The 27,559-nt window shown below is 37.5% G+C and overlaps 2 protein-coding genes across 2 annotated transcripts in view; both read right to left on the bottom strand.

Moving 5' to 3' along the window:
* Window positions 1–1,787: 1,787 nt before the first annotated feature.
* Window positions 1,788–27,559, bottom strand: part of LOC131066438 (uncharacterized) — a 119,128-nt gene continuing 93,356 nt past the window's right edge. The window contains exons 2-3 of the mRNA XM_059218355.1: window positions 24,771–24,839; window positions 1,788–2,259 (exon numbers count right to left, since the gene is read on the bottom strand). Of these exons, the coding sequence (XP_059074338.1) occupies window positions 2,049–2,259; window positions 24,771–24,839 (280 nt within the window). The 3' untranslated portion in view covers window positions 1,788–2,048. The remainder of the gene's footprint in view (window positions 2,260–24,770; window positions 24,840–27,559) is intronic.
* On the bottom strand, window positions 5,356–8,050 carry LOC131065704 (uncharacterized). The gene is made up of 2 exons (XM_058000299.2): window positions 7,640–8,050; window positions 5,356–7,530 (listed from the first exon to the last, which is right to left on the bottom strand). The coding sequence occupies exons 1-2, from the start codon at window positions 7,787–7,789 to the stop codon at window positions 7,105–7,107; spliced, it is 576 nt and encodes a 191-aa protein (XP_057856282.2). The 5' UTR covers window positions 7,790–8,050; the 3' UTR covers window positions 5,356–7,104.

The following is a 27,559-nucleotide window of genomic DNA, read 5'->3' as shown; positions in this document are numbered from 1 at the left end:
CAATGGTGACCACATATTTATTTTATTGTTCTTTCCAATATCAAAAATGTCTTACACAAACCCACCCTCAAAAGATAAAATTTTCTACCAAAAAAAAAAAACTAAAAAAATGAGAAAAAAATGAATTAGCCAAATAGTCAAATATTATGATTGTAAAATTAACCTTGTAACTACTACCTATGACAATCAGTTCCCAAAATTTATATGCACAAAAGCAAAATTTGAGGTTTTCATTAGCTATTCTCATACTCTTGGGTGCATCAGCCATGGTACTAAGTGACCAAAAGGGGTTGAGTTATTTGAATAACGAGAGTTGTTAACAAGGCAAGGCAATAGTTGACAAGCACGTGTTTATTAGCTACTTGATAAAAAATGAATTTAACTGGCAAGCTTGATAACATATTATACACGTATTCTTGTTTCTATGACTGCAAAATTCTTCAAAGTTCAACCAAAGCACTTCAATCATGTATTCATCAACATACCGCTGACATCTCAGATTAATTTGCATGCCACCTTTGCTAGAAAAGAACCCTGTCGATATTTTTCGAAATCATTTTCCAAATACTCGTGATTTCCTTCAGTTTGCGTAGACGACTTTGTGATTAGAGCCTTAAATTCTCAGCATGGCCTTTTGACGGACCTAAAAAATTCAACATGAAGTATTTTCTTATGCCCATCTTTCTGTAAGACTAACATTATTTTAGGGATCTTATACTCCTAGCTCTATTCTTGTGATATCAGTTTAATGGATCTGTTACACCATGAACAATTTTGGAGCACCTAATCTGGAATGGCAATTTTGACAGCACGCAAAAGTATCTTGAAAATTTCTTTAGTGATCTCACGTTTCTCCAACTTTAACTACTAACCCTCACAGAGCTTAAGTACATATTTTAGAAAAGTATCTTGAAAATTTCTTGAGTGATCTCACGTTTCTCCAACTTTAACTACTAACCCTCACAGAGCTCAAGTACATATTTTAGATTAATTTGCAATCTACTTTGTTAGAAGGAACCATGTCAAAAAAATTAAAAAATAAATCGCCAAGAAGATTACTTTACTAATCCTGCCTATACAATCATGAAATCCGAGCCTTGGGCCATTGTAGTATTCAGTATTGAGTAACGTTTATAAGTTTATCGCGTGTTCTCTACTTCATTGTAAAACGTTACAAATAAAAATTTCTTAAAATTTCCAGGAAGACATTGTGATGGACCTAGAAAATCCAAAAAGAAGCCTTCCCTAATGCCAGTACGTCTTTCTGAAATACTGGCATTACTTTACGTATCTTATCAAAGGGTATACTCTTAACTCACTCTTATTCCACCAGATTAAATGAGCTGTTACATTTTTAATAGTTCTCAATTTTCAAAACCACCTAATTTTTAACGGTACCTTTTATGGCAAGAAAATTCATCCCGAATTTTTTAAGGCAATATCGTGTTTCTTTTACCCGCTTTTCAACTCTCATCGCTATATCTTACATAATAAAAATACCTCTTCCGCTTATTCTAGAGTGAATCGTCTATCAATCAAAGTATGACATGTATCAAACCCAATTGTTTAATCACTTCACAATTGCTTCCAAGCCCTGCAGAATAGACCATGTGAGCAGATGTTTTATTAGGAAAAATACTATAAAAGACGCAAGAAAAATGTTGATCATCTTTGATTACTACCATAAACATATGCCTCGTAAACTTTGATTAGAAGCGTGCTCCACACCATACTCAAGAGGTTAATGCTGAGTTAGGAGTTATAAATCAAGCCTCAGTTGAAACTCCTTTTGCAACAGCCCGAGTAAATTGTCTCTGTTAAATAATACTAATTAAAATTAATTATTGGCCCTGCAGCACTGATTTTACTTATTAAATACAGCTTATTGGGTCAGAATTTTTCTGATAAAAAAATATAATCATCAGATACTGAATTGTTATTTTCAATTTTTCTCATGCCTGTACACTATAAATGGTAAGCAGTATCGAGGGATTTCATTTCAGTTTCCTTGTAAAATTTCAAGATCTGAGAAATATGCTTAACCAAAATCAGGAGGGGATATTGAAATGGAAAAACCAAGAAATTACAAAGGCCAAAATCATGCATGCCAGCAAAAAGTTCAGAAAGCGATGACCACGCCAGAAATTCCTGGGCTCTGTAGTTGTTGTAGTAGTACTTCCCTCATTCCACTGATCCATGAAATCTGCCTCTTCAATGCCAACAACGTTCCTGGCAATCGAACCACATATTTCACAAGTCCTACAATATCAAAGAGCTTACAAATTAATAACTAAAACTACAAAGCTCATTAATGTCTACTTTGCAGGCATTTTTGCTCCATTAAAATACATGTCATGTAAGACAGGAACCCAACAAACAACATACCTTTTCATTACATTTATTGCCATAGTCCAAATGTTATACACATAGGCATATGATATTATGATATATATAGTTGATCAATGCTGTCTTTTGGCACACATCCCTCTTAGCTATATTAAGTTAAATAAGTTAACATATGGAATTAATTATATTGGTTAACAAATCATCCTACATTGGGATCCTGCGTTTAACCACAATAATCACTAGTGTCTAGTATATAAATATGTTGGATCTGAATATCATTGTGAAGCACGTCATGTTTATGGAATATTCTATTCAGGTTGGGTTTCAAGTTGGAGCTATCATGTCAAGCGCCTTCTTCCCCATGGAGTATAATATGATGTCCCTCTACTTCAAGGGCAATTAGTTTATTTCTAAGTATATTAGATATTACAGTATCCTGGCCTACAAACATCTCTTGCTAGATCTCTATTCTCTTTCTGCATATTGTTGTTATATTTTGGCATATTTCTGTTATTGGATGTTCGGATTCTGACACCAAAGTTCATCTTTCATATTTTTGACAAAATATCAGCAATTATGATTACAAAAGTTAGTACTAGATTGGCATTGTAAATTTTTGGAATGTATTTTATCTAAGTTTAAATTAAATAACAAAAAAGGTGGTTGGGACTGCAAATATTTACAAATAGTACCAAAAGTAAAAGAATTCAGTAATTCACCATACAACTTGGGCAATTCAAACAAAATAAGCAAAATATGGGCAAGAAAATAAAGCACAAAAATAAAATATTGAGCAAATAAGAAAACAACGAGGCCCAGTAACAACCTTGACCCTCACAACTAAAATGAAGGAAACTCTGGTAATAAGAGCAGCTATAACTCAGAAGTAAAACTTGAATGCTGGTGCCATGTAATTCTCTCCCTAGACAAACTTTTATATATTCATATAATGTTTAAATAGGTAACAAAAATTTCAAATGTCTACGAGTCCAACTAATTTCAGCACACAGTCCAGGCTTGTATAATTATCGATTATACATGCAACAGAATTCAAATACTACAAAATAAAATAGAAAAGGGATCATAGCAAGCAATAAATGAAGGTTATTATGATAAACGACCCAAGATAATGCATACTCTCCTGAATTGTCACCAAATTCATTAGCCGGTCTAGCATTGTTTTCGGAACTACTGTGATTATACGGTCACAAATCTGGTTACTAAGAATAAGTAAATAAAATTGCCAAGCTACATACACAAGATCTGTATAAACCAGAGATTTTAAGCCTAGGAAATCAGCTTAACTGAGATACAAACTCAACAAATTTAAGGACTGAGGATCACTGCAATGAGGACAAAATGGCACATTAACCATTGTGAACAAAATCTGGAATCAAACTGATGGATAACACCATGAGTTTAACTGGTGCAATCAACAATAACTTCAAGCGTAGCTGAACATGTGAATATAATATCAGAAGAAACATTGAACATATCATGTGATAAAGGTGGAGTAATATGTATTAAACATCAACAAAAAAATGAATAATTGTGTAATTTTACCGTTTACATGATTATCCTAGCATGATCTTAATTGATAGGCAAGGAAACTATGAAAATAAAGTCCATGATTAGTAAAGACTTGGACATGACTCTCACGCCACTACACCATTTCTTATGCAACTTTGTTATTGGTAAGACAACAAAATGGATAAATACATACAATTCCTAGATGAATTACCTCCAGTGAGGAGCATTAGTCATCAAATGAATTTGATCCCAATAGCAAGTTTACAAAATGAGATTGTACATAAAATGACACTAGCAAAGAATGAAGAGTTGGACAAACAAGTGCAAGAGTAACTAAGAAGTTGATTAGAAAAGGTTTACACTCATCTGTGGTGTTGGCAGTACTAGCACCAAAGAAAGGAGGTGAGTGGAAACTGTGTATAGACTTGAGTAGTTAATAAGATCACGATCAAGTATAGATGCCAATTGTGTAGGACAGATGATTTGAGGGATTGTCTGAGTGGCACAAAGTATTATACCAAGATTGATTTGAAGAGTTCTATCATTGTATCAAAATTAGAGGAGATGAATGGAAGTCTCTATTCAGATGAAGGAAGAATTGTCTGAGTGGTTCATTATGGCTCTTGGGTTGACCAACTCACTGAGCACATTTGTAAGATTGATGAATGAGGTATTGAAGCAGTATTTGGGCAAATTTGTAATTAATTATTTTTATGCCTAGATTTTTTAATAACATTAAAACAAACCATCTATAGCATATCAAAGTAGTGTTCAAAAGACAATGAGAGGGAAAGTGGTTGATTAATGTCAAAATGCATAGTCTCATGAAGACAAAATTGGTATATTAGGGATTTGTAATCTTAGCAGAAAGTTTGAGGATGGATCTAGAGGTGGTGTGAAATAACCCTCCTGATTTGCAATTGCTCTAAGGAATAATAATAATATCATACTAAGTGCATGCTGGGAACAAGCAATAAGGAGGGGCAATTTCAAAAGAGGTTTGCTTAGAAAAGGATATGTTTGGTCAAACAAATTAATAATCAATTTAGACTAATTAAGATTGTTTGGTAAGGGAGGTGGCTGTTGGGAGATACAATTTATCACATCATGTCCATTTGATGGATATTAAAGGAGAATCGTGGCTCACCAAGAAAGCATGGAAGACTTGATATTATTTGATAACCCAGATCAAGCGTGCTCATAGAGCCTACGATCTGCCAGGTAATTGGGGGTACATTATCACCATTTGCATGGCTATGGATGCATGGACAAAGAGTATATTAAGCAGAGACAGCATCAAGGAAATCGTATGATTATAAGGAAATTACTCAGGAAGGGCAATCAAGAATACGGACTTCTATTCTTTCATATACAATCAGATCCATAACTACTCAACTCATGGTTATAAGGACATAATTCAGGAAAAGTGATCAGATCATTGCAAGAATTCGGATCTCTATTCCTTCATATAAAAAGAAAGGTCCACAGCCTTATTAATATGTGCAATTACTCTGCAGATCAGAAACTCAGTTATAGTAATATTAATAAGAATCAAAGCATTTGTTAATATTTAGCAGATTTATATACCTTTGGCAAATATCATATATCAGTTAGTACTCTTCTATGCATTAGGGAGGTTATTGATACATTCATCTAAGGTGGCTCCCTAACAAGTGTGATTGCTAATCAAATTAGAGTTACAATTGGTCCTGTTAATGGGTGTTTTATGACCACACCAACACAGAATAAAGTGCCAAAGAACACTCTATCCTTTTGAGCAAAGACCCCTTGTATGCTAATATTGTGAAGATCATAGAGGCCACTCCAAGGTTTCTACTGCGAACTTGTGACTTTAAGTTGGATACGAGCTCATTTGGCCTGATGTAATATGCTGGTAACACAAAGGGACTTATATTTGGATCATTCTTTCACTTCTTTGCAGTGGAACTTGATCATCAGATATTGCAATTTTGTGATGCCTCTCTCTTCGAACGAACCAGAAATATACTGAAAGTAAAAAGGGGAAAGGGTTAGAGAGTCTATTCTACTCCTAAGGACAATGATATAAATGGATAGTGCTCCAATGGACAAATTCTACATTAACCAAGTTCTGCTTCACCAAGCTCAACATCTACTCCACACGACCGGTGCAATCTTCCAAGGGGTATGCAAAGAATTTTCATATCATAATGAACACCATCATAACCAAAGAAACGGGACTCGAACTCGGCAAGGCCGACTCGGACTTGGACTCGGGACTTGGAGTCAGACTCAGCTGGACTCGGGAAAGCGAAAAACTCAAGAAGTTTAGAGATTTTAAAGATTTAAAACTTGTTTCATGCACCCTTTATTGAATACACTTTAAAGACACAATAACATCATCAAACTCGGCTCATTTGATTACATACACAAGTATACATCAATCACATAAGCATAAATGCAAATTGTAGCTGAAGGAAATAACAAACATAGATATATAAATATTGTCAAATGTATACAATATTACAAAACTCATGGAATAAAAACTCCATGTCATCATATGATCATCATCAAATGTTCCATACAAATACCAAAGGTAAATACAACTACAAGCCTATGGCTCAGAGGAGCGTGCACCCTTTGGTCCTGGCCCCCTGCGAAGGCGTCTAAGGTAGGTCTTGGATGATTCAACAACCATAGCCGCTCCCCGTGACACCATGCCATGCTCACCAACATCAGGAACATCTGTGTCACTATCTGCTTCTGAATCTCCTGTCTCTGCTCGTGCTCTCTGCTCCTCCTCTACCATGGCTACAGCCTCAGCCTCTATATCTACCTGGTCGATCCAATCAGTGTCATCATCACTAAAGACAGTCACAGGATCTGTCTCACTGGCCCACTCTACATCAGGATCAACCTCATCTAGAATGATAGGAGAGATGTCAGCTAATGCATTCTTTCTCATTCTCAGGCGGAGGTTGTAGTGATCCAAGACGAGATCATTCATCTTCTCCATGGATAATCTATTGCGCCTCTTGGAGTGTATGTGCTCAAACATACTTCAATTGTGCTCACAACCAAATGCGTTGCATGGTTGGCTCAAGATGCGAATGGACAACTTCTGAAGATTTGGTGTCATTGGGCCAAAAAAGCTCCACCAATTATTTGAGTTTGAAATGAGAAAAATAAATAAAATCAGTCTCACTCATAAACTCATTTAACGATAAACAATAAAACTAGAATTAAGCCTTACAATTTATTTCTACCTGGCATCATAGTTGTCCTACTTTCTTTGGCGATAGGACAGGAGAAGGTCTCCCCTTGTGCATTTGAGAACAACTGTAGCTCTCGAATAAGCTCTGTTTGAGTAGAACCAGCGGGTGCCATCTTCTCCATGATTGAGTATAGCCCATTAATGACCTCCACATCAACCTTGAAAGTAGGGCTAAAATGGAATGCCGGATTCAGATAATAGGTTGCTGCATGGATGGGCCTATGAAGCTGATGATGCCATCTCCTATCAATGATCTCCCAAATGGGACCATACTTGCTCTCATCTCCTCCATAGACGGATTTGATGCCCTCCTTTTCCCTATCCATGCCCTCATATATGTAGCCCATTGCGGGCTTTTCTCCATCCGCAACTCGCAACAGAACCACCAAGGGCTTAACAAACTGCAAAATTGAAAATATTGTGTAATTTAGAAAAAATGAGCAAATAAGAGAATATGATGAATAAGTTATAAAACAAAAAGTTAAATTGTAGAATTTATAAAAAAATTACCTTCACTATCTCATCACAAGGGATCCAAAAGTCTTCCTCATCAAAAATGCAGTCTACCGTATCTTTTCCTACAGGGGTGGCAACATAGGATGAGGAAGACCACTCCTCACCAACAATCATACGTCTCAAGGCCGACTTACAGCGAAGCATGGCTGCAATGTGATGAAGTTTGTGGCAAATCTTGTGACTCCTGGACGAGCTAACTCCTTATGCTCTGTGTATTGTCTCATAAGAGCCAACACCCATGAATGATTATATACAAATTTGCACACATTTCTCGCCCTTTCTACACATCTCTTGACCCTTGGGAATTTTCCAATATCCTCCAACATGAGGTCAATGTAATGGGCGGCACATGGAGTCCAAACTATAGATGGGTGCCTCTCCATCAATAGTCTATCTGTAGCAACATAATTTGTTGCATTGTAATTAATGAAGTTACAAAATAGTAATTAATTTGCAAACAAAATTAGTTTGTAATCAAAAGTTTACCTGCAGCAACATAATTTGCTGCATTGTCGGTCACCAGCTGTACCACGTTCTCCTCACCCACCTCATCAATCACCTCCTCTATCTACTCACATAGGTAGGTGGCATTCTTGCAATGGGCGGAGGCATCAATGGACTTGACGAAAACAGTGCCCCCTGAAATAAAAAAATAAAGCAAGATCAATGATCATTCAATAAATCATTAAATGAAAAATAAAAAATTAATGACTAAATGAAACTAAAATTAATCAATCACCTGCGAAAGAAACAAGAAAATTAAAGAGAGTTCTATTTCTTCTATCCGTCCAACCATCAGTCATGACGGTGCAACCTTTAGTGCTCCATATCTGGTGTTGTTCACCTAATTCCTTCTTCACATCATTCACCAATTGAATCAAAATGGGTCCCCTCAAATCAGACTCAGAAGGGGCTTTGAACCCCGCCCCGCATATGGTAAGGGCATCAACCATTTCTTGCCAATAAGGAGACATGTCGCAAATAAATTAAATGAGATAAGTTAAGTATGTACTATGTAGTATGTACGGGAAAAAATAAAACGAAGAATCAAAGTATAAAAATTAAAACAATCAAACATAAAACATTCACCTGACTGTAAAGAATGGAACACTGTCGTAGACCCAAACCCTGCCAACTACCATTTTAGTGGCATCATGGACCTCCTTGTTCCAACCCACCCTCTCGAGCGACTATGGAGACCCAAGAGTAGTGCGAGGCGCAAAGAAGGTATCCAACCTAGATTTACGAATTCTAGGTCCAATGCTAACACTCCCACTACCACTGGCAATGTTGGGAACGAGTAGTGGCACCTACAGAAGCAGAAGCACTAGCACCAGCAGTAGCATGGTGAGTGGGACAATGGAGGCATGGAAGAAGGCCCTCCAACACAACCTAAAGTTGTCCCACTTCCAATGGCCGCGAGATCATCCTTTTGCTTCAACCATTACACAACACTCGCGTATGGCCTCAGTCGTTGCTTTAATGCATCGGTCGGCATCATGCCCACGCACACCAGCAATATGGTATTTCAATCTATATATGCCTCCATGGAATATTGTTTTGCAAAAAAAACACTTTGTTTGCCCCTTTTTTCGCCCTCGAAAATCTTCATGAAATTTCCAAGTAGGGTCCTTTCTAATTGGGGGTCTAGAAGAAGACATTGTATGATAGTTTTGTGAAACTTGAGGCAAATAAGAAAGCGAAGGTTGCTGCAATAAGAGTCATAAGACATTACAAATACAAAAAAAAATTAATACATTCATTCTTTGTTGTGAATTCATTCTCATTGTACATTTTTTTCAAAAAAACTAAGGTAGGGTTTGTAAATTTTTTTTTTTAAATGTAGGGTTTGACCAAAATTTCAAACACTACTTTTTTTTTTTTTAAATTACAAACCCTACATAGTAACATACAAAAGATTTTGGAAAAAAAATGTAAAACTTTCAAAAGAAATGAATAGAAAATGAAATTTTTGCATACAAAAAACAAAAAAAGCTCAAAAAATCAATCTTACCTCTTGCAACAAGCTTGAAATGAGCTGCAAACTCTTCCTTTCCAACTCTTGATGCACCAAATCAAAGTATAATGCAGCCCCAATGTGATGAATGGATGAAATCCTAAGCTTCCTCCTTGCTGGTTTTTCTTCAATGAAACCTTGTTTCTCTTCACAACTCACTTTTCTCCTCCTATTTTGTCAAATGAATGAAACGAAGTTCACTTTTAGGGGCATAGGATAATAAAGCAAAAAAAACAACTTAAAAAAACTTCTAAAAATGTGTTTTTTTGTTGCCTTTTTTCATGCCTAACGCGGCCGAGTCTGCACGATGGGACTCGCCAAGTTTGGGCAAAATCGCCGAGTTGGGCGAGTTGGCCCCTGGACTCAGTCGAGTCCAAGTATGTTGGACTCGTGGGGGGTGACTCGGACTCGAACTCGGACTTGCCAAGTTTGAGCGATTTATGGCGATTTTCGTTTCTCTGATTCATAACAAACAATGTACATTCAATGATCGAAGTTAAGCATCCATATAAAAAAGGCTCAAGCTAACTTCACATTGCAAATAAAAATCATCTAAGTGAAAAAAGTATGAACCATTGAAATTCATCAAACATTGTCACATTCTCCATTAACATCAATGCACTTCGAACAATTTGAGAAATCGAAGGAACACCATGCAACAAGTTGAAATAGACAAGAATCCACCTTAACTTCAATGTAATCAAGTTTTATTTCTCCAAGTCATATGCAACAATGTCTTCTCCTCCTACTCTACTTCTACTCTAAGGAGCAAGAGCTCTCTACTCTTAATGAGCTAACTATGAATTACAAATGAGAGGCCATAACCTTTCATAGAGCCCCTCCCACAAATGAACGACCAAGATCGATTTGAAATCAAGGGCTGAGATTACACCATGCAAACCCTAATTAGAGTTTGACCAAAAATAACCCTTGTGGTGCAAAGTAGTGGGTCTAACAATCAATGAGGCATCACACCCACTAAGCATTTAATAGCTCATCGCCTAAAATAGCATACCTACTATCCCTCTCTTTAGTGGCAAATGCAATGAATCTAGTCATGGTGGCTTCAAGCTTGCCCATAGAGACACTCGGCACAGTCTCGAGTTTGTACTTCATAATAGTCATGTGCTTTTCACACTTAAAGAAAATCTTTTCCCATCTTGACATTGCCTCCCAAGTTTTGTGCATGATGCTTGAGAATATGGAAACATTCTCCAAATCATCTTCTTCCTTCCATGTACTTGCTTGGGAATTCACATTCTCGAAATTGATTGGACTCCCTTGTCGATGATTCCGTCATTCTTGAAGTCTTTCATACTTGAATTGGATCTCAAGAACTTTGAATGTCTTCCTTGAACGTCTAGAACTGGAATTCACTTTTCGAACTTCCTTGTAATGATGCCCTTGAACGAGAGAGATGAATCTTTGATGTCCCCTTTTTGCCCTTTGACTTGCGAAATGCCATATTTTATCAAAGACATTAAATTCCATGCCTCATGTCATTTCTCCACCTTGGGCGCGTATGAGACAGGTGGAAGGATTATGAGTTTGGGCACCAATCCTCCATGGTGAAGGATTCATTTGTTTGGGCACACATGAGATAACATGGAGGATTTTCTCCAAAATTAGTCGAAATTCGAATTGTCACTTTATCCCTCCAATTTCCATTTGATTCTTCTAGTCTCGAGTTTGAATTCTCTCATTCATATTTAATCTTCCAACTCCATCCTTGAATCCTTGGTGCAATTGAGAGATGGTGAAGGATTTTTCTCCGTACTTAGTAAAATTTCATCATTTCTTGCCATCATGAAGTTATTCTAGACGTGGAGGAGAAATTTTCAAAAACAACCAAATTTTCATTTTCCATGCCTTTTTGTATACTTGGGTGCATATAGGGGTGAAGGAGGAATTTGAGCAAGAGGATTAATCCTCCATGCCTTGGGATTTGTGCCCAAAGAGGCATTCCTGGCACACTTGGGGGTTGGAGGAGGATTTTTCAACTTGAGGATGATTCCTCCTCTTGAGATTTGCATCCAAGGAAAGTTCTTTGGTGTGCTTAGTCTTTGAAGAAAGATTTTTGGACATAGCCAAAGTTTGATCATCTGCTTGCTTCATTCATCTTTCTAGATTTGGAATTGGATGCCTAGGTTTGCCTTGCAGTCAGCGCTCACTTGTTGCCAAAAATAGACTTACTAAAAGTAGTAAGTTTGTCCAAACTCAAAATTAGGCCAAATGGAGACCTAGTGAAATTTACTAAAAATAGTGTCCAATCTCCAAATTGGCCGAAACTGAGATGCGCTAAAACTTACTAAAAATAGTAAGTTTATTAAAAGAACTAAAAAATCATCACTACTAGACCCTTTGAAAGATTTTTCCTCGCCTTGGAAGAAATTCTTGCTTCCTGCCTTGTACTGACTTTCACAACGCAAATTAGAGGCTGAGGAAGAATGATGTCATTGGGAGAGAATCCTGAGACCGCCACAAACTGCCTCCTTGAACTGCTTCCTTGGGTGCAATTTAGGGATGGAAGAGTAAATCATGGTAATGGCACAAATCCTCCATGGTGAGGGATTCTTACTCTTGGGTGCAAATTCATGGGTAAGGAGGAATTTTCCTCGCCTTAGCCAAAGTTTGCCTTTTCATTTTGATTATCCTCTGCCACCAACAATTTTTGACTTGGAAATATTTTTCGTTGCAACACTAAATTCATCCATGCTGACTCCCTTTGGATAGACTTTGTCCAAGCTCCCCTTCTATCAATTTTCATCATTCCAAGTCATTATATCATCAAACACTGAATTCCTTGATCAGGAGAGCATTTTCACCCCTAGGGAGGAAATTTCCCAAACTCAGTAAAATTTTGGTTGTTTCTCTTTCATTTCTTCATATCAGTTCTTAGGGTTATCTTGACACTTAGCCAAATATCCATCATTCCATTCCTTTACATGTGCATTCTTTGTTCTATCACTGCAATCTCTTCCTTGGATGATGATACCATCCACTCAACAATGTCCTCTTCTCAGCATCCAAAGTCTTGCTCCCCACAATGTACCTAAAAAAGACAAGGAAACGTTGTGAAGTACAAGTATCAATCAAGTTCATAGTTAGCAAAATGCAACGTTCGAAGGATAAAGCAACAAGCACAATGCATTTCTCAATACATCAAAACCCTAATTCACAACTTGATGACAATATTAAGATTGTATCCTATCTAGGTTGTATATTCCTTAAAAATCCATTCCCTACTTAGTAATTTCATTACTTTCAAAGATCAAAATCCAGATCAACAAGACCTTACAACCCATTCCTTAGGGTCGGGAGATGACACTGACCACAAAAGACTTGGTTTATTCAGCAAAAAGAGGGGGTCCCCGTATTGCAATGGGGCAATGTATGAAAACGTCACAAGTCCCTCTGTACAAACAAGTTGACAACATAATTTATCAAATAATAAGGTAAAATCCTAAGAGAACCCACAAGGGTTATTACAGTGGTATTAGAGCTAGAGAACCTGCCAACCTGTGAAGGTATATGAGTGAAAGGGATATTATAATAGGGAGATAAGAAGACAATGGAGGCTTGCCCAACCCACTGAAGGTGAGACAACTTCTAACATCTTGGGTATCCACCAAGGATCACTAGTAAATAACAACACAAATAGTCCAGAATCTTTGTCGAGTAGTGCACAAAAAGGCATAAAGATGGGGGGATGGAGGAGATCTCCCAAACTGTATAGATCAATTCATGGTAGAACAACGAACTGCTCAACAACAAATGGCACAATTCTTGGACATGTTAACTCAAACTATGATATTTACTTATAACAATCATAATAACAATAATCAAGGTGGTAATAATGGAGGCAACGATGGGAATGGCGAAAATTCGGTCAATAATAGAACTCTAAATCAACATATTCCTACAACCATTTCTAGACCCATGATGCCTACTTTCCCACCTAGAGTAGAACATCGAGGAGGCAATGAGCCTATAGGGTTGCAGACAGATATGTCCCTCAAAGACTACATGGACCTAAGGATGAGGCATTTTCCCAACAAGGGTAATAGACACCACTACAATGATCTAAGGAGGAAAATTGGTAAGCTTAGCTTGCCATACTTAAATGGTTCGGGAAAGACCACAACACGCGCTTGGGTTCAAAAAGTTGATACATAGTTCCAACTTAATCCAATGGCGGAGGACGAAGCAATTAAATATGTTGCCATACATCTTGACAGGGTGGCTCATGAATGGTGGCACCATGGCATGATCACCATGGGCCATGATCAAATTACTTCATATGTGAAGTTCACGAAGAATCTATAATAGAAAGATTTGACAACAAGGACCCCGACCTCCATTTTAAAGAATTGGCACGATTAAAGAAAAGGGGAACCATGGATGATTATATCGCAGATTTTCAAAGACTTTCCGTATTGGTTACCGACATATCCAAAAGAAGGTTGATTGTTCTTTTTATGGATGGCTTAATGGATTCTTTAAGGGGTTGGGTCAAAGCTCTCAATCCTAATACACTTCAAGGAGGAGTTAAGAAGGCTAGGTGTGAGATTTTGCCAAGATCAAGAGCTCAATGAAAAGTACAAAATATAGAGAGAAAATATAGGACAAGAATAAATTGTATTCTCATCAATAAATCAATAGTTGTTCATACAATGAATATGAGCTTGCTTATAAAGGCAAGACTATATGGATATGTTAGCACACAAACATGACATGTGGCTCAATAAGAAACAAGGGTAGGTAGGAAATAGGTGTGGTAGGTAGGAGAAACAATTAAATATTCCACATGAGGTGGATCACCCACCGAAGGTGGAATTATCACTCCACAATGAGTGGATATGATAAAGTAGTAACAAGATCACACCAAAAAAGGTGGAAATTCTCCTACACACACTATCCCAATGTGGCACAAACACCCAAGTGTCTCATACCCAAACTACTATGAAATGCATGTACCTAAGTAAACTTAAGTAAGGTGTAATAACATCCAACATGAATAATTAATTACACCAACACTAGGGATATGGACTCAGCTATGACAAAGAACAAAATTTCATCAAAAGGATCATCATTTCAAAAGAACAAAGTAAGAAAACCTTTTCAAAAGAAATGGCCAAAGAGGAACAAGATGGATGAAGAAACTAGACAAGAGCTAAGGAGGAAGAAACTTTTTTTTATGTGCAAAGAACCTTGGGAACCAAGGGATAGGTACCTCGGAAAAGGGAAGGTTCATTATATCGAGGTTGTGCCCACTAGTGAAGAAGAAGAAAAATCCGATCAAGGCAGTGAGCAAGATGAAACAGATGAAGAGCCATTAAAAGTAAAGGAGCCTCCACCTAAAGAAATGATGGGTGGTATAATTGCAACTATTATCAAAACTCCGAGATTTAACTCCTTTAAGGTTTGTGGTGTATTGCAAGGACAAAAGATAACAGTGCTAATTGATAGCGAAGCTACTCATAATTTTATTGATTCAACCTTGGTCGCCGGAAAAGGACTTCGAACAGTTAATGAAGGATTAGTGTGATGGTGGCAGATGGTTACCAAATGTCTTGCTTGACAAAGGTACCAAAACTGAGGAATTACAATTGGTGACTATACAGTCACTTACAATTTTATGTTGTGGAGTTGGGTGATACTCATGCTATACTTGGTATCCAATGGATGATGTCTATTGGTAATGTAAAAAAATTACGAAATTTTACCTTCTATAGTTCATTACTAATTTCACCCAACACATCCTCTATAATCTGCATCACTTAATTTTGAATAGAAAAGACTGCAGCAGTAATCGCGATCCATCCATATCATCACACTCAATGCTCAATACCATGACATGAAACCTTTCTCATTGTCACTTGTGCCTGACCAACACCAAATAAATGGTATCCATGTGCTCTTCCTCGATCACCAAGACTGCAGAGGCCATGGAAAACCTATGTAGTGCAACTCAAAGTATTACAATTCTGCATTATTTTAGCTACAACTTTATCAGATTACCGTTGTGTCTGGTTGTTTTTATCACACAACTTTCATGGTATATAACACAAATAAACCAGCTCCTGGTTGCTGCAGCATAAACAAAACAACTCCATTGCAAGTCCCTCTAACTCGACCATATGCAGCATTAAATCTTTTCTTTTACTATTTCCTGAGCACTCATTGAAATCTGTAATATCAACAAAACATTCTTGTGCAACCCATGATCAAGAAGAATGGATCGATTTACTACATCAGTGTCCTCTTTAAATCTGCACAAAACTCATGGAGGGTGTGCAACTTTCAAAAGCTCCCACTAATTTCTTCCTCTTGCTGCATATTGACAAACAAATACAAAGAACTTCCTCCAATCCAATGTTGTCATGCATATTTCTTTGCTCTTGTTGCTATACTTTCACCTGCACAGCCAGCACTTAAGAGGGATGAATCAGCTGCAATAAAGAATGAAAAACGGAAGGACAAATGCTCCAAACCCTAATGGATGACCTCCCCACATTCCCACGCCCAATTTGGGCACTCTCTCCAGCAGCCTACAGGTGTGCAGGGAGAACATTTTAATTTATTAAAATGTTTGATCATGCCCTCTTTTGATTCATCATGGATCCCACTACTCTCCCGCGAGCCCGCATTGATTTTTGCCTCAAACACTTTTGCTTTGCAGGGCAGCATGGAGAAAAAATCAAATGGAATTAAAATGGGTCCCCTAGCTTTTAAAAACATTTCAAAGCATTTCAGCCATTTAATTTTTTGAGAAAACATTTAAATCATTTAAAATATGGCAATATTCAACTCTGACTCTTATTCGGCTTGGATATAGAATTTATTTCTCCATGATTAGCACGTTATTATTTTACTCATAAAATGATTTAAATAAGAAAACTAATAGAAAACCTTGATGTCATGATGCATTGTCAGATCCCCTTGTGGGCTTGGCTTAAAAACAAAAATTGTTCGCAAACAATTGGACCCTGGAACCTTCTGAAACTGAAATTGGATGCATCTGGGGCCAAAAGACAGAGTGGGTTACCCTTAAATTTTGATTTATGACACTCTTTTCCTGTGACCAAACCAAGCTCTATTGTATTTGGAATCACATTAGAAAACTCATTAGAATTGATCATGAGACCATGAAACTGAATAGACATGCTAACATTTGACATGAAAGTATGGTTGCCGAATGGTTTTGCACAATTCTCCTGGGGTGCGATATTTTAATCACTGAAAATGGGTTTCGGGGCAGATTTGGCAAAGTGCAGTCATCTAATCTCTCCGAATCCTTATAGTTTTGGGCTTTCAAAACCTATCAAATCAAGTCCTAAGATTATGAAATTGAGTAGATGCACTCGTGTATATCAAGAGAGTATGATTACAAAGGGGCATCTCGTGACAATCAATAGGCTACAAGATATTAATGGTCAAAAATGGTCATTCAGGCATATTCAATAAGTGCAAACAGCAAAACCTTCCCTAAACTCACCAACATAGTGAAGAGCACACGCTTATACTGAGAGGGGGGGGTGAATCAGTATAACAATGAGTTTCACCAACATAAACTTTTTCAACTTCAATTACATGTATGTAACTTATCTTATAAACATATCCATTGCTTATCAACATTCACATGTGATCTAACTATTATGAACACAAATAGAACACAAGATATATGCGTGGAAACCCTTACGGGAGAAAACCACAGCAAATCAATGCTTTTATAAATTTCTTCTTTTACAATGTTTCGTAGGCACCAACCCCTAAGTTTGTTTGTGAGCACCAACCCACTGGACTCCCAAATCTGATTTTGTGAGCACCAACCCACTGGAAGCACCAACTCCCAAATCTGAATTTGTGAGCACCTACCCACTGGAAGCACCAGCTCCCACTTCTGAATTTTGTGAGTGTTGTTTATATAAAATAATCACTTACTTATCAAATGATTTTCTCCTTAAATCGAATTGCTTCTCATATAAATCACTGATAATCACTTTTTGCTCCATTTTTTTTTACTGCAGTTTATTAATATTAGTTGCTCGTAAACTTATCACTGTCATTTCAATATTAATTGCTGTATATAGTTACTGCTCTCTGTCGCCTTAATCTGCTATCATAATGATTTGATCTTCTGTGTCTGTATGCTATATACCTGTGTAGATGTCCATCATCAACGTTTTCACTCAGCACAATGATATGTTCGAAGATTTTCATTTATTGTCTGTATCACTGCATTCTGAATATCTGTATAATTGCATTCTAACTTTATTGTCGCCTTTAGCCACGACCAATACCTTTAGTGATTGTCGGTTCTCTGTCTTAATCATTGTCATGTCTATACATATAATGTCTGTATGGATTAACACATGATAAATGTCTTCTTGTATCGCATTCCTCCATCGCATCCTCCTTTGAAGGAAATCGTAATACATGCTGTTAAGGAAATCACTGTATGTATTGTATACTAATATATATATATATATATATATAGATCACTGCATGTGTATCTGAGTCTCATGTATGTTGTTAGTATGCTGTGACATATTACTGTATACAGAGTCTTCAATATATGTTTGTATACTGTAGAATATACTGCAGTCTTCTGTATTCTACTGTCATTCTCTACACTGTCATGCTGCCACTTTGTATCTGTCTTAGTCTCTTCTACAACTTTGATTGTTGCACCAATATTTTTCCTTCCATGAGATGAGCCAAACAACCAATCACATCCTCAAGTTAGAGTCCATGGAGTTTGGATTGTCAATAATCTACTTCTGAGTGCTTGATGATTACATGCAATGTTATACACATCATCTGTACAAGTTTTCTTCATTCTGGATGATGATGCTTATATTAGCAATCTTCCTTAAGTAGCTTAAATCTTTATAGTATAATGTCTTTATTTCCATTCAACTTTAGGATGATGCTTTGTTTATGTTTTCTTCGAAATCTGTTTTACATTCAACAATATTCCCATTCTTGACATAAACTTGATTATAACATTTTGCACCTTTTATATCAATGACAACTCCGGTTTCTCATCTTTGGCGTCAATGACAATATTTCCATCACATAGGGCGTTAAAAACACATTAGACTTGATCCTGGAAATGTGTGACTGGACAAGTGCACTTACGTCACATGAGTATGACCACCAAGCCATTTCTTGTGATGATCAATAGGTTGCAGAATGTTAAACTCCAAAGTAAGCCACTTGAGAAGATTGGGTAAGGGTGTTTTTGAGTGTATTGCTGCAAACTAAACACATAATGGCACTTCAAGTTGCAAAAAATTTGAAGGTGCCAACAAGAGGAATAGATGTCTATGTAGATAATAACAAACTCATTACCTCATACTTAAAACAAGAAGTTGATTTTGTCTGTGCCCATAGGCAAGAACAAAATTTAGTGATCCAACACTTATTTACTTGGCAAGAATTCGGTTTGTTCTTTGTCATCTTGTTCATTTTGGGCCCTAGTTTTTGCATAACATTTAATGTTAGGAGTGGCTGAGATACACCTTTAACCATACATTGATCCTCTATTATTATGTATAATCCTTGGTAGCTATATTTCTTCACATTGGAGATGCTTCTTCACTCATTCTCTACTTAAGGATGTGTTCACCCCCTTTATTTTTGAAGATTTTATTTCCTTTTGTGCTTTAGTGGACCCAATGCTGATCACCAATATAACAATTATGTTGGGGATTCATATGTATGTGTTGTTAGCATTTTATCTGGCGTTGGTCATAGTGGTGCATGATGTCCTATAGGGTGGCCTACTTGGATTCTTAAGTGATTTGTTTCCCACTACACATCACCAATTGCGGTGGTGGGCCCAATGTTATGTCAAGGTGGCTTGAAATACATGATGGTGGCTTATAATTGGCTACACAAGTTTATTTGGTGGGGCCCTTCTACATGGCATGCAAAGACATTTCCCATTGTATTGTGATGATGTGGCTGCAGAAGATACTCATTTCTCATTGGTTGTGATCTTCCATGGCAATTCAAACCTTATTTCTCTGGATTGTGTGGATAAATATCAACCATTTATTCGTAATGTAGATCTGACATTCTTTAGGCTGTGGATTTCTGTCGAAACTCAAATGTGATAGCAAAAAGGCTCATGCCCTATGAGCTCCAGGCTATTGAGGGAGTTATTGTTAGTATTTGTGTGCTCTATACATTGTCTGGTCAATGTCCAGGATGTGCCCTATACCAAGAGTTTCCTCTCTTTGGTTGATATGGATGCAATTTAATGGCTGTAGGTGCATTTATATGGTCTTTGGCAGCATGGTGAAGCTTGCTGCTGATTCGTAACAGTTGTGAAGACCAATGAAAAGATTTTCCTACCACCAGAAGGTCAAGTGCAGTGTGAATCATGGCATATTTTGAACTGCAGGTTTTCATTTTGCCATTTTTTCTCTCTGTTGGCATATATTCTTACTATATGGAATAGATATGGGCTGTACTGAAATTTGCATGGTGCTTAAATGATGTTCCATGCTCCTGCAGGCTTACTAAATTTAATGTGTGGATGTAAATCCTTTGTCCTGCTTCCACATATTATATGTAGGTCCCCTCTTCTGTGCAGGTAGCATTTCCTTTGGCCTGTGGTTGCATGTTGGCTGTGACAGTTTATTACTGAAATGCCATAATTTGCCATGTGTAACTATGCCCATGAGTCAGATTATAAGCTGAAATGCTATATGCAGGCATGTTGCATATTCTTGGGGTTGGTCCTCAAGTCAATTTTCTGGCTGTAGTGTGCCTCTAGCTAGTCTAGGGTATCAAACAATGAAAGATAAGCTGTAAGGATGGGGAGCATATTTGTAAATTGAAAGTTGATTCATGAAATGAATGATTTAAAGTGAATGTCTCCATGGTGGGTTGTAGTATCTCAGGGGGGCTTTGAACTTGTCTCTCACTTGCCATATTTGCTGACATGATTATGGTTAGATTTGATTAATGTATGACAGACATTCTATGGCATTACAAACTTCTTTGTGACAGTCTTCTCTTATTATATGCAGGATGCTATTGTTTTGAGATGGATTATTCAATATGCACATTTGAAGCTCTCCTCATCTTTAGGGTTGTGTGCTTATACAAGCTTTATTTCATTTTCGGTTGCCATGGATGTTCCCATAACCCTCATTAGATGCCACTTGCTTGCCCAATGGAATAGGCATTGGTCTTGTTGGTGAAAGACCAAATTCTTTTCAGTTGAACCGTTACTCTCATTGGTTTAGGAGTGGGTTAATTTCCTCCATGTTCTCATGCTTTATTGGTATAACTTTGCCATGTCTCATGAAAGCCACAATTGTTAAGCTATTGGAGGAGCATGTGAATATGTTTCCATTCTTATACATGTATGGTTGACTTAAGGGTTTCATTTATAGGAATATATACTCCTGTTATTTGTTTGGTGCACGTATAAAATGATATTTTCAGCTTAATAAGAGGTTCTGCAAGTAGTTGGTGTGTTGTAGATGTAGTGACAAATCTTTGAGTCTATCATGCAATGGATGTAGCTATTGATTGGTCTAATTGTCCTAATAGGAAGCCTCTAGGAGTACCCATCTGGGTTTAGCTAGTCCAAAGTGAACGAGACATCACCCACCCTGAAACTGTCACTACCATTATTTAATTATTACAATGATACAATCCATACAATGTAACTATGTAAGTTTCCCATATTCATAATATCGTAAATGTAATACCATATTCATAAATTCCAAAAATGATAATATTCAACTTTCAAGTCTCAAAATGTCATGACACAATGAAAATTTCAACATTCAAATTACAAGCTATATGGTAGTTAATCTCCATATTCATCTTCATCTTTAGCATCATGCCCAAGCGGTCATCATATGGTTCAAATTCAGCATCATTTGAACCACAATCCATTGGAATGCCACACCGACTAGCTATGTCTCCCTCAAGTTCCATAGCTGCCTCATTTATAAAGACTTGAGCAAGCTGTGCAACTGTAGCATCGAAATCAGCACACTTAGGGGCTAGATCCCAATTCCTTGTTGCACCCGCATTATATTCGGGTTTCTTATGTGACAATAGACAAAGGTTGAAGTGTATGTAGACCAAATCCTCTTCTTTCTTTGCACCCAAGCGATTACGTTTGCCTGAGTGGATAAAGCAGTATGTACTCCAATTCTGCTCAACTGAAGAAGAACTTGCAACTTGTTAAAAACTTAATTAGAAATTTATAAATTATAAAATAAAAAATATTTTAATATGATAGCATCAAATGGAATTGAAAAACAATAAAAAATAAAAAATAAAAAAGATACATACTTGGGAGAGAAGTTCAATTGCAAGAGGCTGCAAGAAAATGGAGCCTTGACCATGTACATACCACCACTCATCAGCATCCATCCCATATCTGGCATGAAGAGCCACATTATCATGATCATAGTTTGTAGACTCGTCGGACTTGCCACGGACTCGTCTAGACTTGCGAGTCTCTTGGTAGGCCGAGCCAACTCGCCAAGGACTCGTGAGCTGAGTCCCGGCACAAGTTGTGAGTCTGTGCGAAGGACTCACGCAAGTCTACAGTCGGGACTCACGAGTCCTCATGAAGGACTTTTGAAGCTAGCTGAGAACGCCCAGTCAAGGATAAAACTTGATTTTTTTTAATTTTTCCTCACTTTTGACATTTGTTATTGCTCAAAACAAGTCTATAGTTAGTTGTTTTTCTCATTTGGACATCATTACATGCAATTTTGTAAACATTTATAAACTTTTTTTGCTCAGTATAAACACTTATAAACTTATGTTGCTGTTATACATTTTAAAGTTTGAAACTATGAGTATGAATGATGAAATTTCAAATATTGAGTGTTTGCAGATCATATGACATGTGTAATGTTTCAATTATGGCTCTTGTGTTCTCTAAATGCATTAATTTATTTATTTTTTTTGTAAAACTACGGTTTTCTTTTTTGCCGAGTCCTTTACCGAGTTTTTGCTGAGTTTGAGTCCAATTCCAATTTTGGGCTGTCGAGTCCACAACGAGTCCAAGTTTTCCAACTCTAAACATGATATTTTGTAGATACAAATTGACCAAACTCCCTCAAGAGAATATTTCTAGTCTCCTCATCTAAATATATCTTTTTAAGCCTTTGCATCTCTAGCACCCTCCTTGGTGTTGCAAGCATCTCTGCGCTATAAAACTTTGGTGTCAAAGCAAATGCTAAGAGATGTAAGGGGATGGTCATCTTGTTCCAATGGTCAACAACAATTTGTTGCACAACTTTAAAAAATGTTTTTGTTAGGTCATTTTCCTTCTTCTGTATTATTTCTCTTGTTTTCTCCACCATGCAATCCATGCCACATAAATTTCACCCAAACATGCGGGATCAGTATCAGCATACGTAATCATGCTCATGATGGGCTCGGTGAAATTCAAAACATATTCCACATTATCCCACCATTTCTCATCAAGGATCAATGCTCTTACTTTTTGAGCTCTTTCCGTGTTGGATTGCTTCCATACACTCCACAAGGTGTTGATGACCATAGAACTCAAGGTCTCTCACACCTTCACAGGTCATCTTAAGACAAGCATGTGAGATGCAAATCGTGTTTCAGCAACCTACCATGGCATAAAAAATATGCATCATATATCAACTACAGAAAATAAAAACTAAAAAATTAAAAAATAAAATCTAAAGTAGGAATTACCTTCAACAACTCCAACTTGGAGAAGGTCTTGAAAATGGCTTGTGACATATGATGATTAGTCACAAACATTTGAATCTCCTCGGCCTCCACATACACTTGTTTCACCCAATCAATTTGTGTGCCAATATTTTGCATGATTAAATTGAGTGAGTGGACTACACATGGTGTCCAAAAAATGTGACCATATGTAGCCTCCACTATAGACCCAAATGCCCTACAATTTTTAGTATTGTCTGTTATGACTAGGACAACATTATAGGGCCCCACCATGTCGATGGATTCTATGAGGATATTGGCAATGAAACTTGCATCTTTCACTTGCCCCTCACAATCCACTGCTTTCAAAAACATTGCCCCTTTAGGGCACACTGCTATAACATTGATCAATGACCTATTTTTACAATCTTTCAATCCATCAAAACGATGGACACACCTGTTTCCAGCCATGTGTCTTTGATGACTTTCAATTGTGTCTCTACGAAAGCTTTCAAATTTGCCAATAAGGTGGTTCACACCTTTTCATACCTGGGACAAACATAATCAGGAGGTGTATTGCAAAGGGTATGCACCATGTCCCGAAAGTAGGGTGATCTAACTATGTTGAAAGGAAGCCCATTGCCGTAAATGCAATGACCAATGCTTTGATCTGCAACCTCTCTCATTTCATTTTTTAAGGCACTATCTAATGGGCCTCTTTTTTGTGTAACCATAACATTCTCTCGTCCAGAAGGTGGTTGTATTGGCATGAAAGGATGTGGACCAGCCGGTCTTGTGGAGCCACTACTACTAGAAGGCCTCTTAGAGCTTGCCTTGGAAAGAGGATAATCGATCTTTGGTTTGTTGCTTCTTCTATAAGCTTCCTCTTGTTTTCTAATATATTCCATAACTAGAGCTTTTGGTAGCCCTTTGCCATCTAACCCCTTACAAAATTTTATTCCACATCTAGGGATGAAGCAAAGGTGACCTTTCACTTGAAAGTATGAGCTCGTATACTCAATGCCACAATGGTTACACCGCCAAAGAAAACTCCCACCACCAGACATTTGCTTGATCATTCTTGTATAATGCCAAAGTGGTCAATCGGCATCAATTTTAAAGGGGTTCTTTTTAGTTCGGGCCTGGGCAACTGAACTAGAGCTTGCACTTGCACTTCCAATCTGAGCCATTATGTATGATTATATGAATAAAGCACATAATATAAAAAAATTGAAAACTCATTATTGAAAAAAAATTAAATAATAACGGCATCATTACCCCATATTATGCATACAGTGTAAAAGAATATACTATACTTCTTTAAAAAAAAAATTAAAACTGAAAAAAAAAATTAAAAATGAAAAAATCTTGAAAAAACTCTTGAAAACTTGAAAAAAATGAGGATTCACTCACCTTTGATGGCTAAATTTTCCTTCTCCAACAATTCCTACACTTTTGATGTGTATCTCAAACCTCCGTAGCCTTCACTAACAAAGAAAAATGCAATCAACTTCAAAACCTACTTGGAGAGAAAAAAACTTGAAAGATGCAAATAAAATGAGAAGAATGAGTGTATAGAGCAAAAAAATGCACCTTAAGGGCAAAATTAGGGTTTTAGGCAAAAAAAGCATTGAAAAAATGCTTTTAAATTAAAAAATTTCACACATCGCCCCATTCCAAATGGGGATCCCCTCCATTTTTTGTTGATTTGGTCTTTTGTTTGTGAGCTTTTGGGTAGTCTGGCAATGCTTTCCTCAAGTTTCTAATGTTTGGATGAGTATTGATGGTTTGTGCTAAGTCTGGAAGCGAGCATTGCCTGTTTTTAAGGTTTTTGTTCTATAGACTCAGAATGGAAGTCAATGATCAAGAGCATAGTGAAAATTGGCTAAGTGTGGAAAAACAAAATCTTTCAAAGGGCTTGCTAGTGAAGTTTTGAATACTTTTCATAAACTTATTATTTTTAGTAAGTTTCACTCTGGCTCCAATTGGCCTAATTTTGAGTTTGAACAAACTTACAATTTTTAGCAATGTCTATTTTTAGTAAGTTTCACTGTGTCACCATTTGCCCTCATTTTGTGTTTGGACATGTTGGTGTCTGTTTTATCATCTACCAAACATTAGGATAGGATACCAGAAGGTATTCTATCCTCTCATGAAAAATCACTACTGATTCCAAGGTCTATATGTGCGAACAAGCAACTTTAGTGGAATAGCTTCTTGGGTAGTGTATGCTGAAATTTTCAAGAGGGACTTACGTTTGACAAGTATTTTTGAACTGCTGGACTTAGATGGATTTAGCAATTTTAGGCTCTTCTTTTTTGGGGAAATTTTTTGGGATTTAGACTTTCAAAAGAAAGGGAAAAAGGGATAGAGTTCAGGAAGGCTAATCTAATCCTACGAATTTCGGAGACGGTATCAACTAGGTGCTCTCGAGAAACCAAACCTTGCTTCGCCACACTAGGGACAACTACACAAGGCCGGTGCAATCTTCAATGGGTTGTGCTTATGATCGAGATGATGGGATGCACGGGGGACGGGCTCAAACTAACTTTGCACGATAGAATGGAAATCATCCATTTACCAAAAGTATGAGCGGAGATACACCATAGTTTTGACACTTATCAAATCCTTCATTCAAATTAACAGCAATGAAAGCAAATCTAGATTAATTCTAACTAAGTGTTGAGGCAATTGAAACCATGCAAATCATTCAAATAATAGATATTACAAAGCAGCGCACATGCAATATATTATCTGGAAATGACCTTAAGCAACAATACATCAAAAACCTCACCCTTTTCAAATGAGATGAGGCAACCTTATATAGTTTTCAAGAATAAATGAACGGTCGAGATCAAACAGTGATCAAGGGCCAAGATTGAAAGTCCTAAACCCTAATTAGGGTTTCCCGAAATACTATCAGTTCAAACAAATGAAAGAGTGACAAGTGGCGCAGCTGCTAATTTCACTGAGGTGAGTGGCCACTTTCCTCTTTCAGAGATTCAACGTATCTGGACACAATGAGCTTGACCTCCTCCATGGTGACACTTGGCAAACCGCCAATCTAGAAGTCGATGAGGTCCACATCGTCGGCGCATGTGGCAAGGATGTCTTCCCACTCCACTGCTTGGGTGAGGAAGTTGTCATCGATGGAGAGGAAGTTTGCAATCTTTGAAAGATCGCCTTTGTCAATCATCCCTAAATCCCGGAAGAAGCTTGCCTGAATCCTGGCTCTCAGGTTCTCTGCTTGTAAATGCTTCCCCCTTAGGCTTTCCTTCTTCCAAATCTCTAACGCCACACGGAATACCTTGCCCAGGATCTCTCTAACACTTGCCTCTATCTCAAAACACTTGGTCTCCGATTTCTTCAGAACCTCAATCCGAGTGACCAGAGTATAGTACCACATGCCGAAGTCGTACCTGTCTCCTGTCTGTATGATGCCTGCATCCACTAAGCTCCTCTTTGACATGCCTCGGATAACCTTCAGGTGAGGGAGTATTTCATTCTGAATTTCATCCACTTCTTCCCAATTGGATGCTAGATCCTGGATACAATCAATCAACGAAGAAGTTGCCTCATGTGCCGATACTAAGTTTTCCACCAGGGTGTCAGCACGCACCGAAGCGTCTGAAATCCATTCCTTTTCTTGAGTGTACGAGCCCTTCATATCATCATAATCCTTTATTGATCCCTGCTGAAGAGGCTGTGGTGGAGCAGCCAGGACTTCATGGTTGAGCGGGCTGGTAAGATGGAGAACATACTTCTTCCAATGTTGGTTCTCTTCTTCCACTTTCTTCCTCTTTTCCTTCTCATGAGCCAACCTCGTCTTTAGAACGTTGCAGGAGTCATCAAAATATAGGATCTCTTGGTCCTGGGTAGGCTTACCCATCTCTATGGTGGTAACCTTGTAATCATCTGTTGTGACATTGTCCCTAGTCTTCCCTTCTTTGGGCACCGCTATCTGGATTGTCCTGAATCCGGCACTGTCTCTTTGAATCAGGGAAAACTTCCTCGCTGGTTTGGGCGGTTTAGCTATAGCGGGTTCATTCACCTTCTCCAGGAATGCTGTGGTGACCTCCTCGGTTGAGTGGACCTCCTTGGGAACCTTGGCCTTTATCCTTGCTCTCAACCAATCCGGAATGATTGATTGTTCTACAGTGTTCCGATCAAACTCATCATCTGCCTCTCCTAGGTTCGCTGGT

Source organism: Cryptomeria japonica, chromosome 1, assembly GCF_030272615.1.
Source record: "Cryptomeria japonica chromosome 1, Sugi_1.0, whole genome shotgun sequence".
Classification (NCBI taxonomy): Eukaryota; Viridiplantae; Streptophyta; class Pinopsida; order Cupressales; family Cupressaceae; genus Cryptomeria; species Cryptomeria japonica.
The sequence above is the reverse complement of the archived record's forward strand: the minus strand, read 5'-3'. Positions and strand labels throughout refer to the sequence as shown.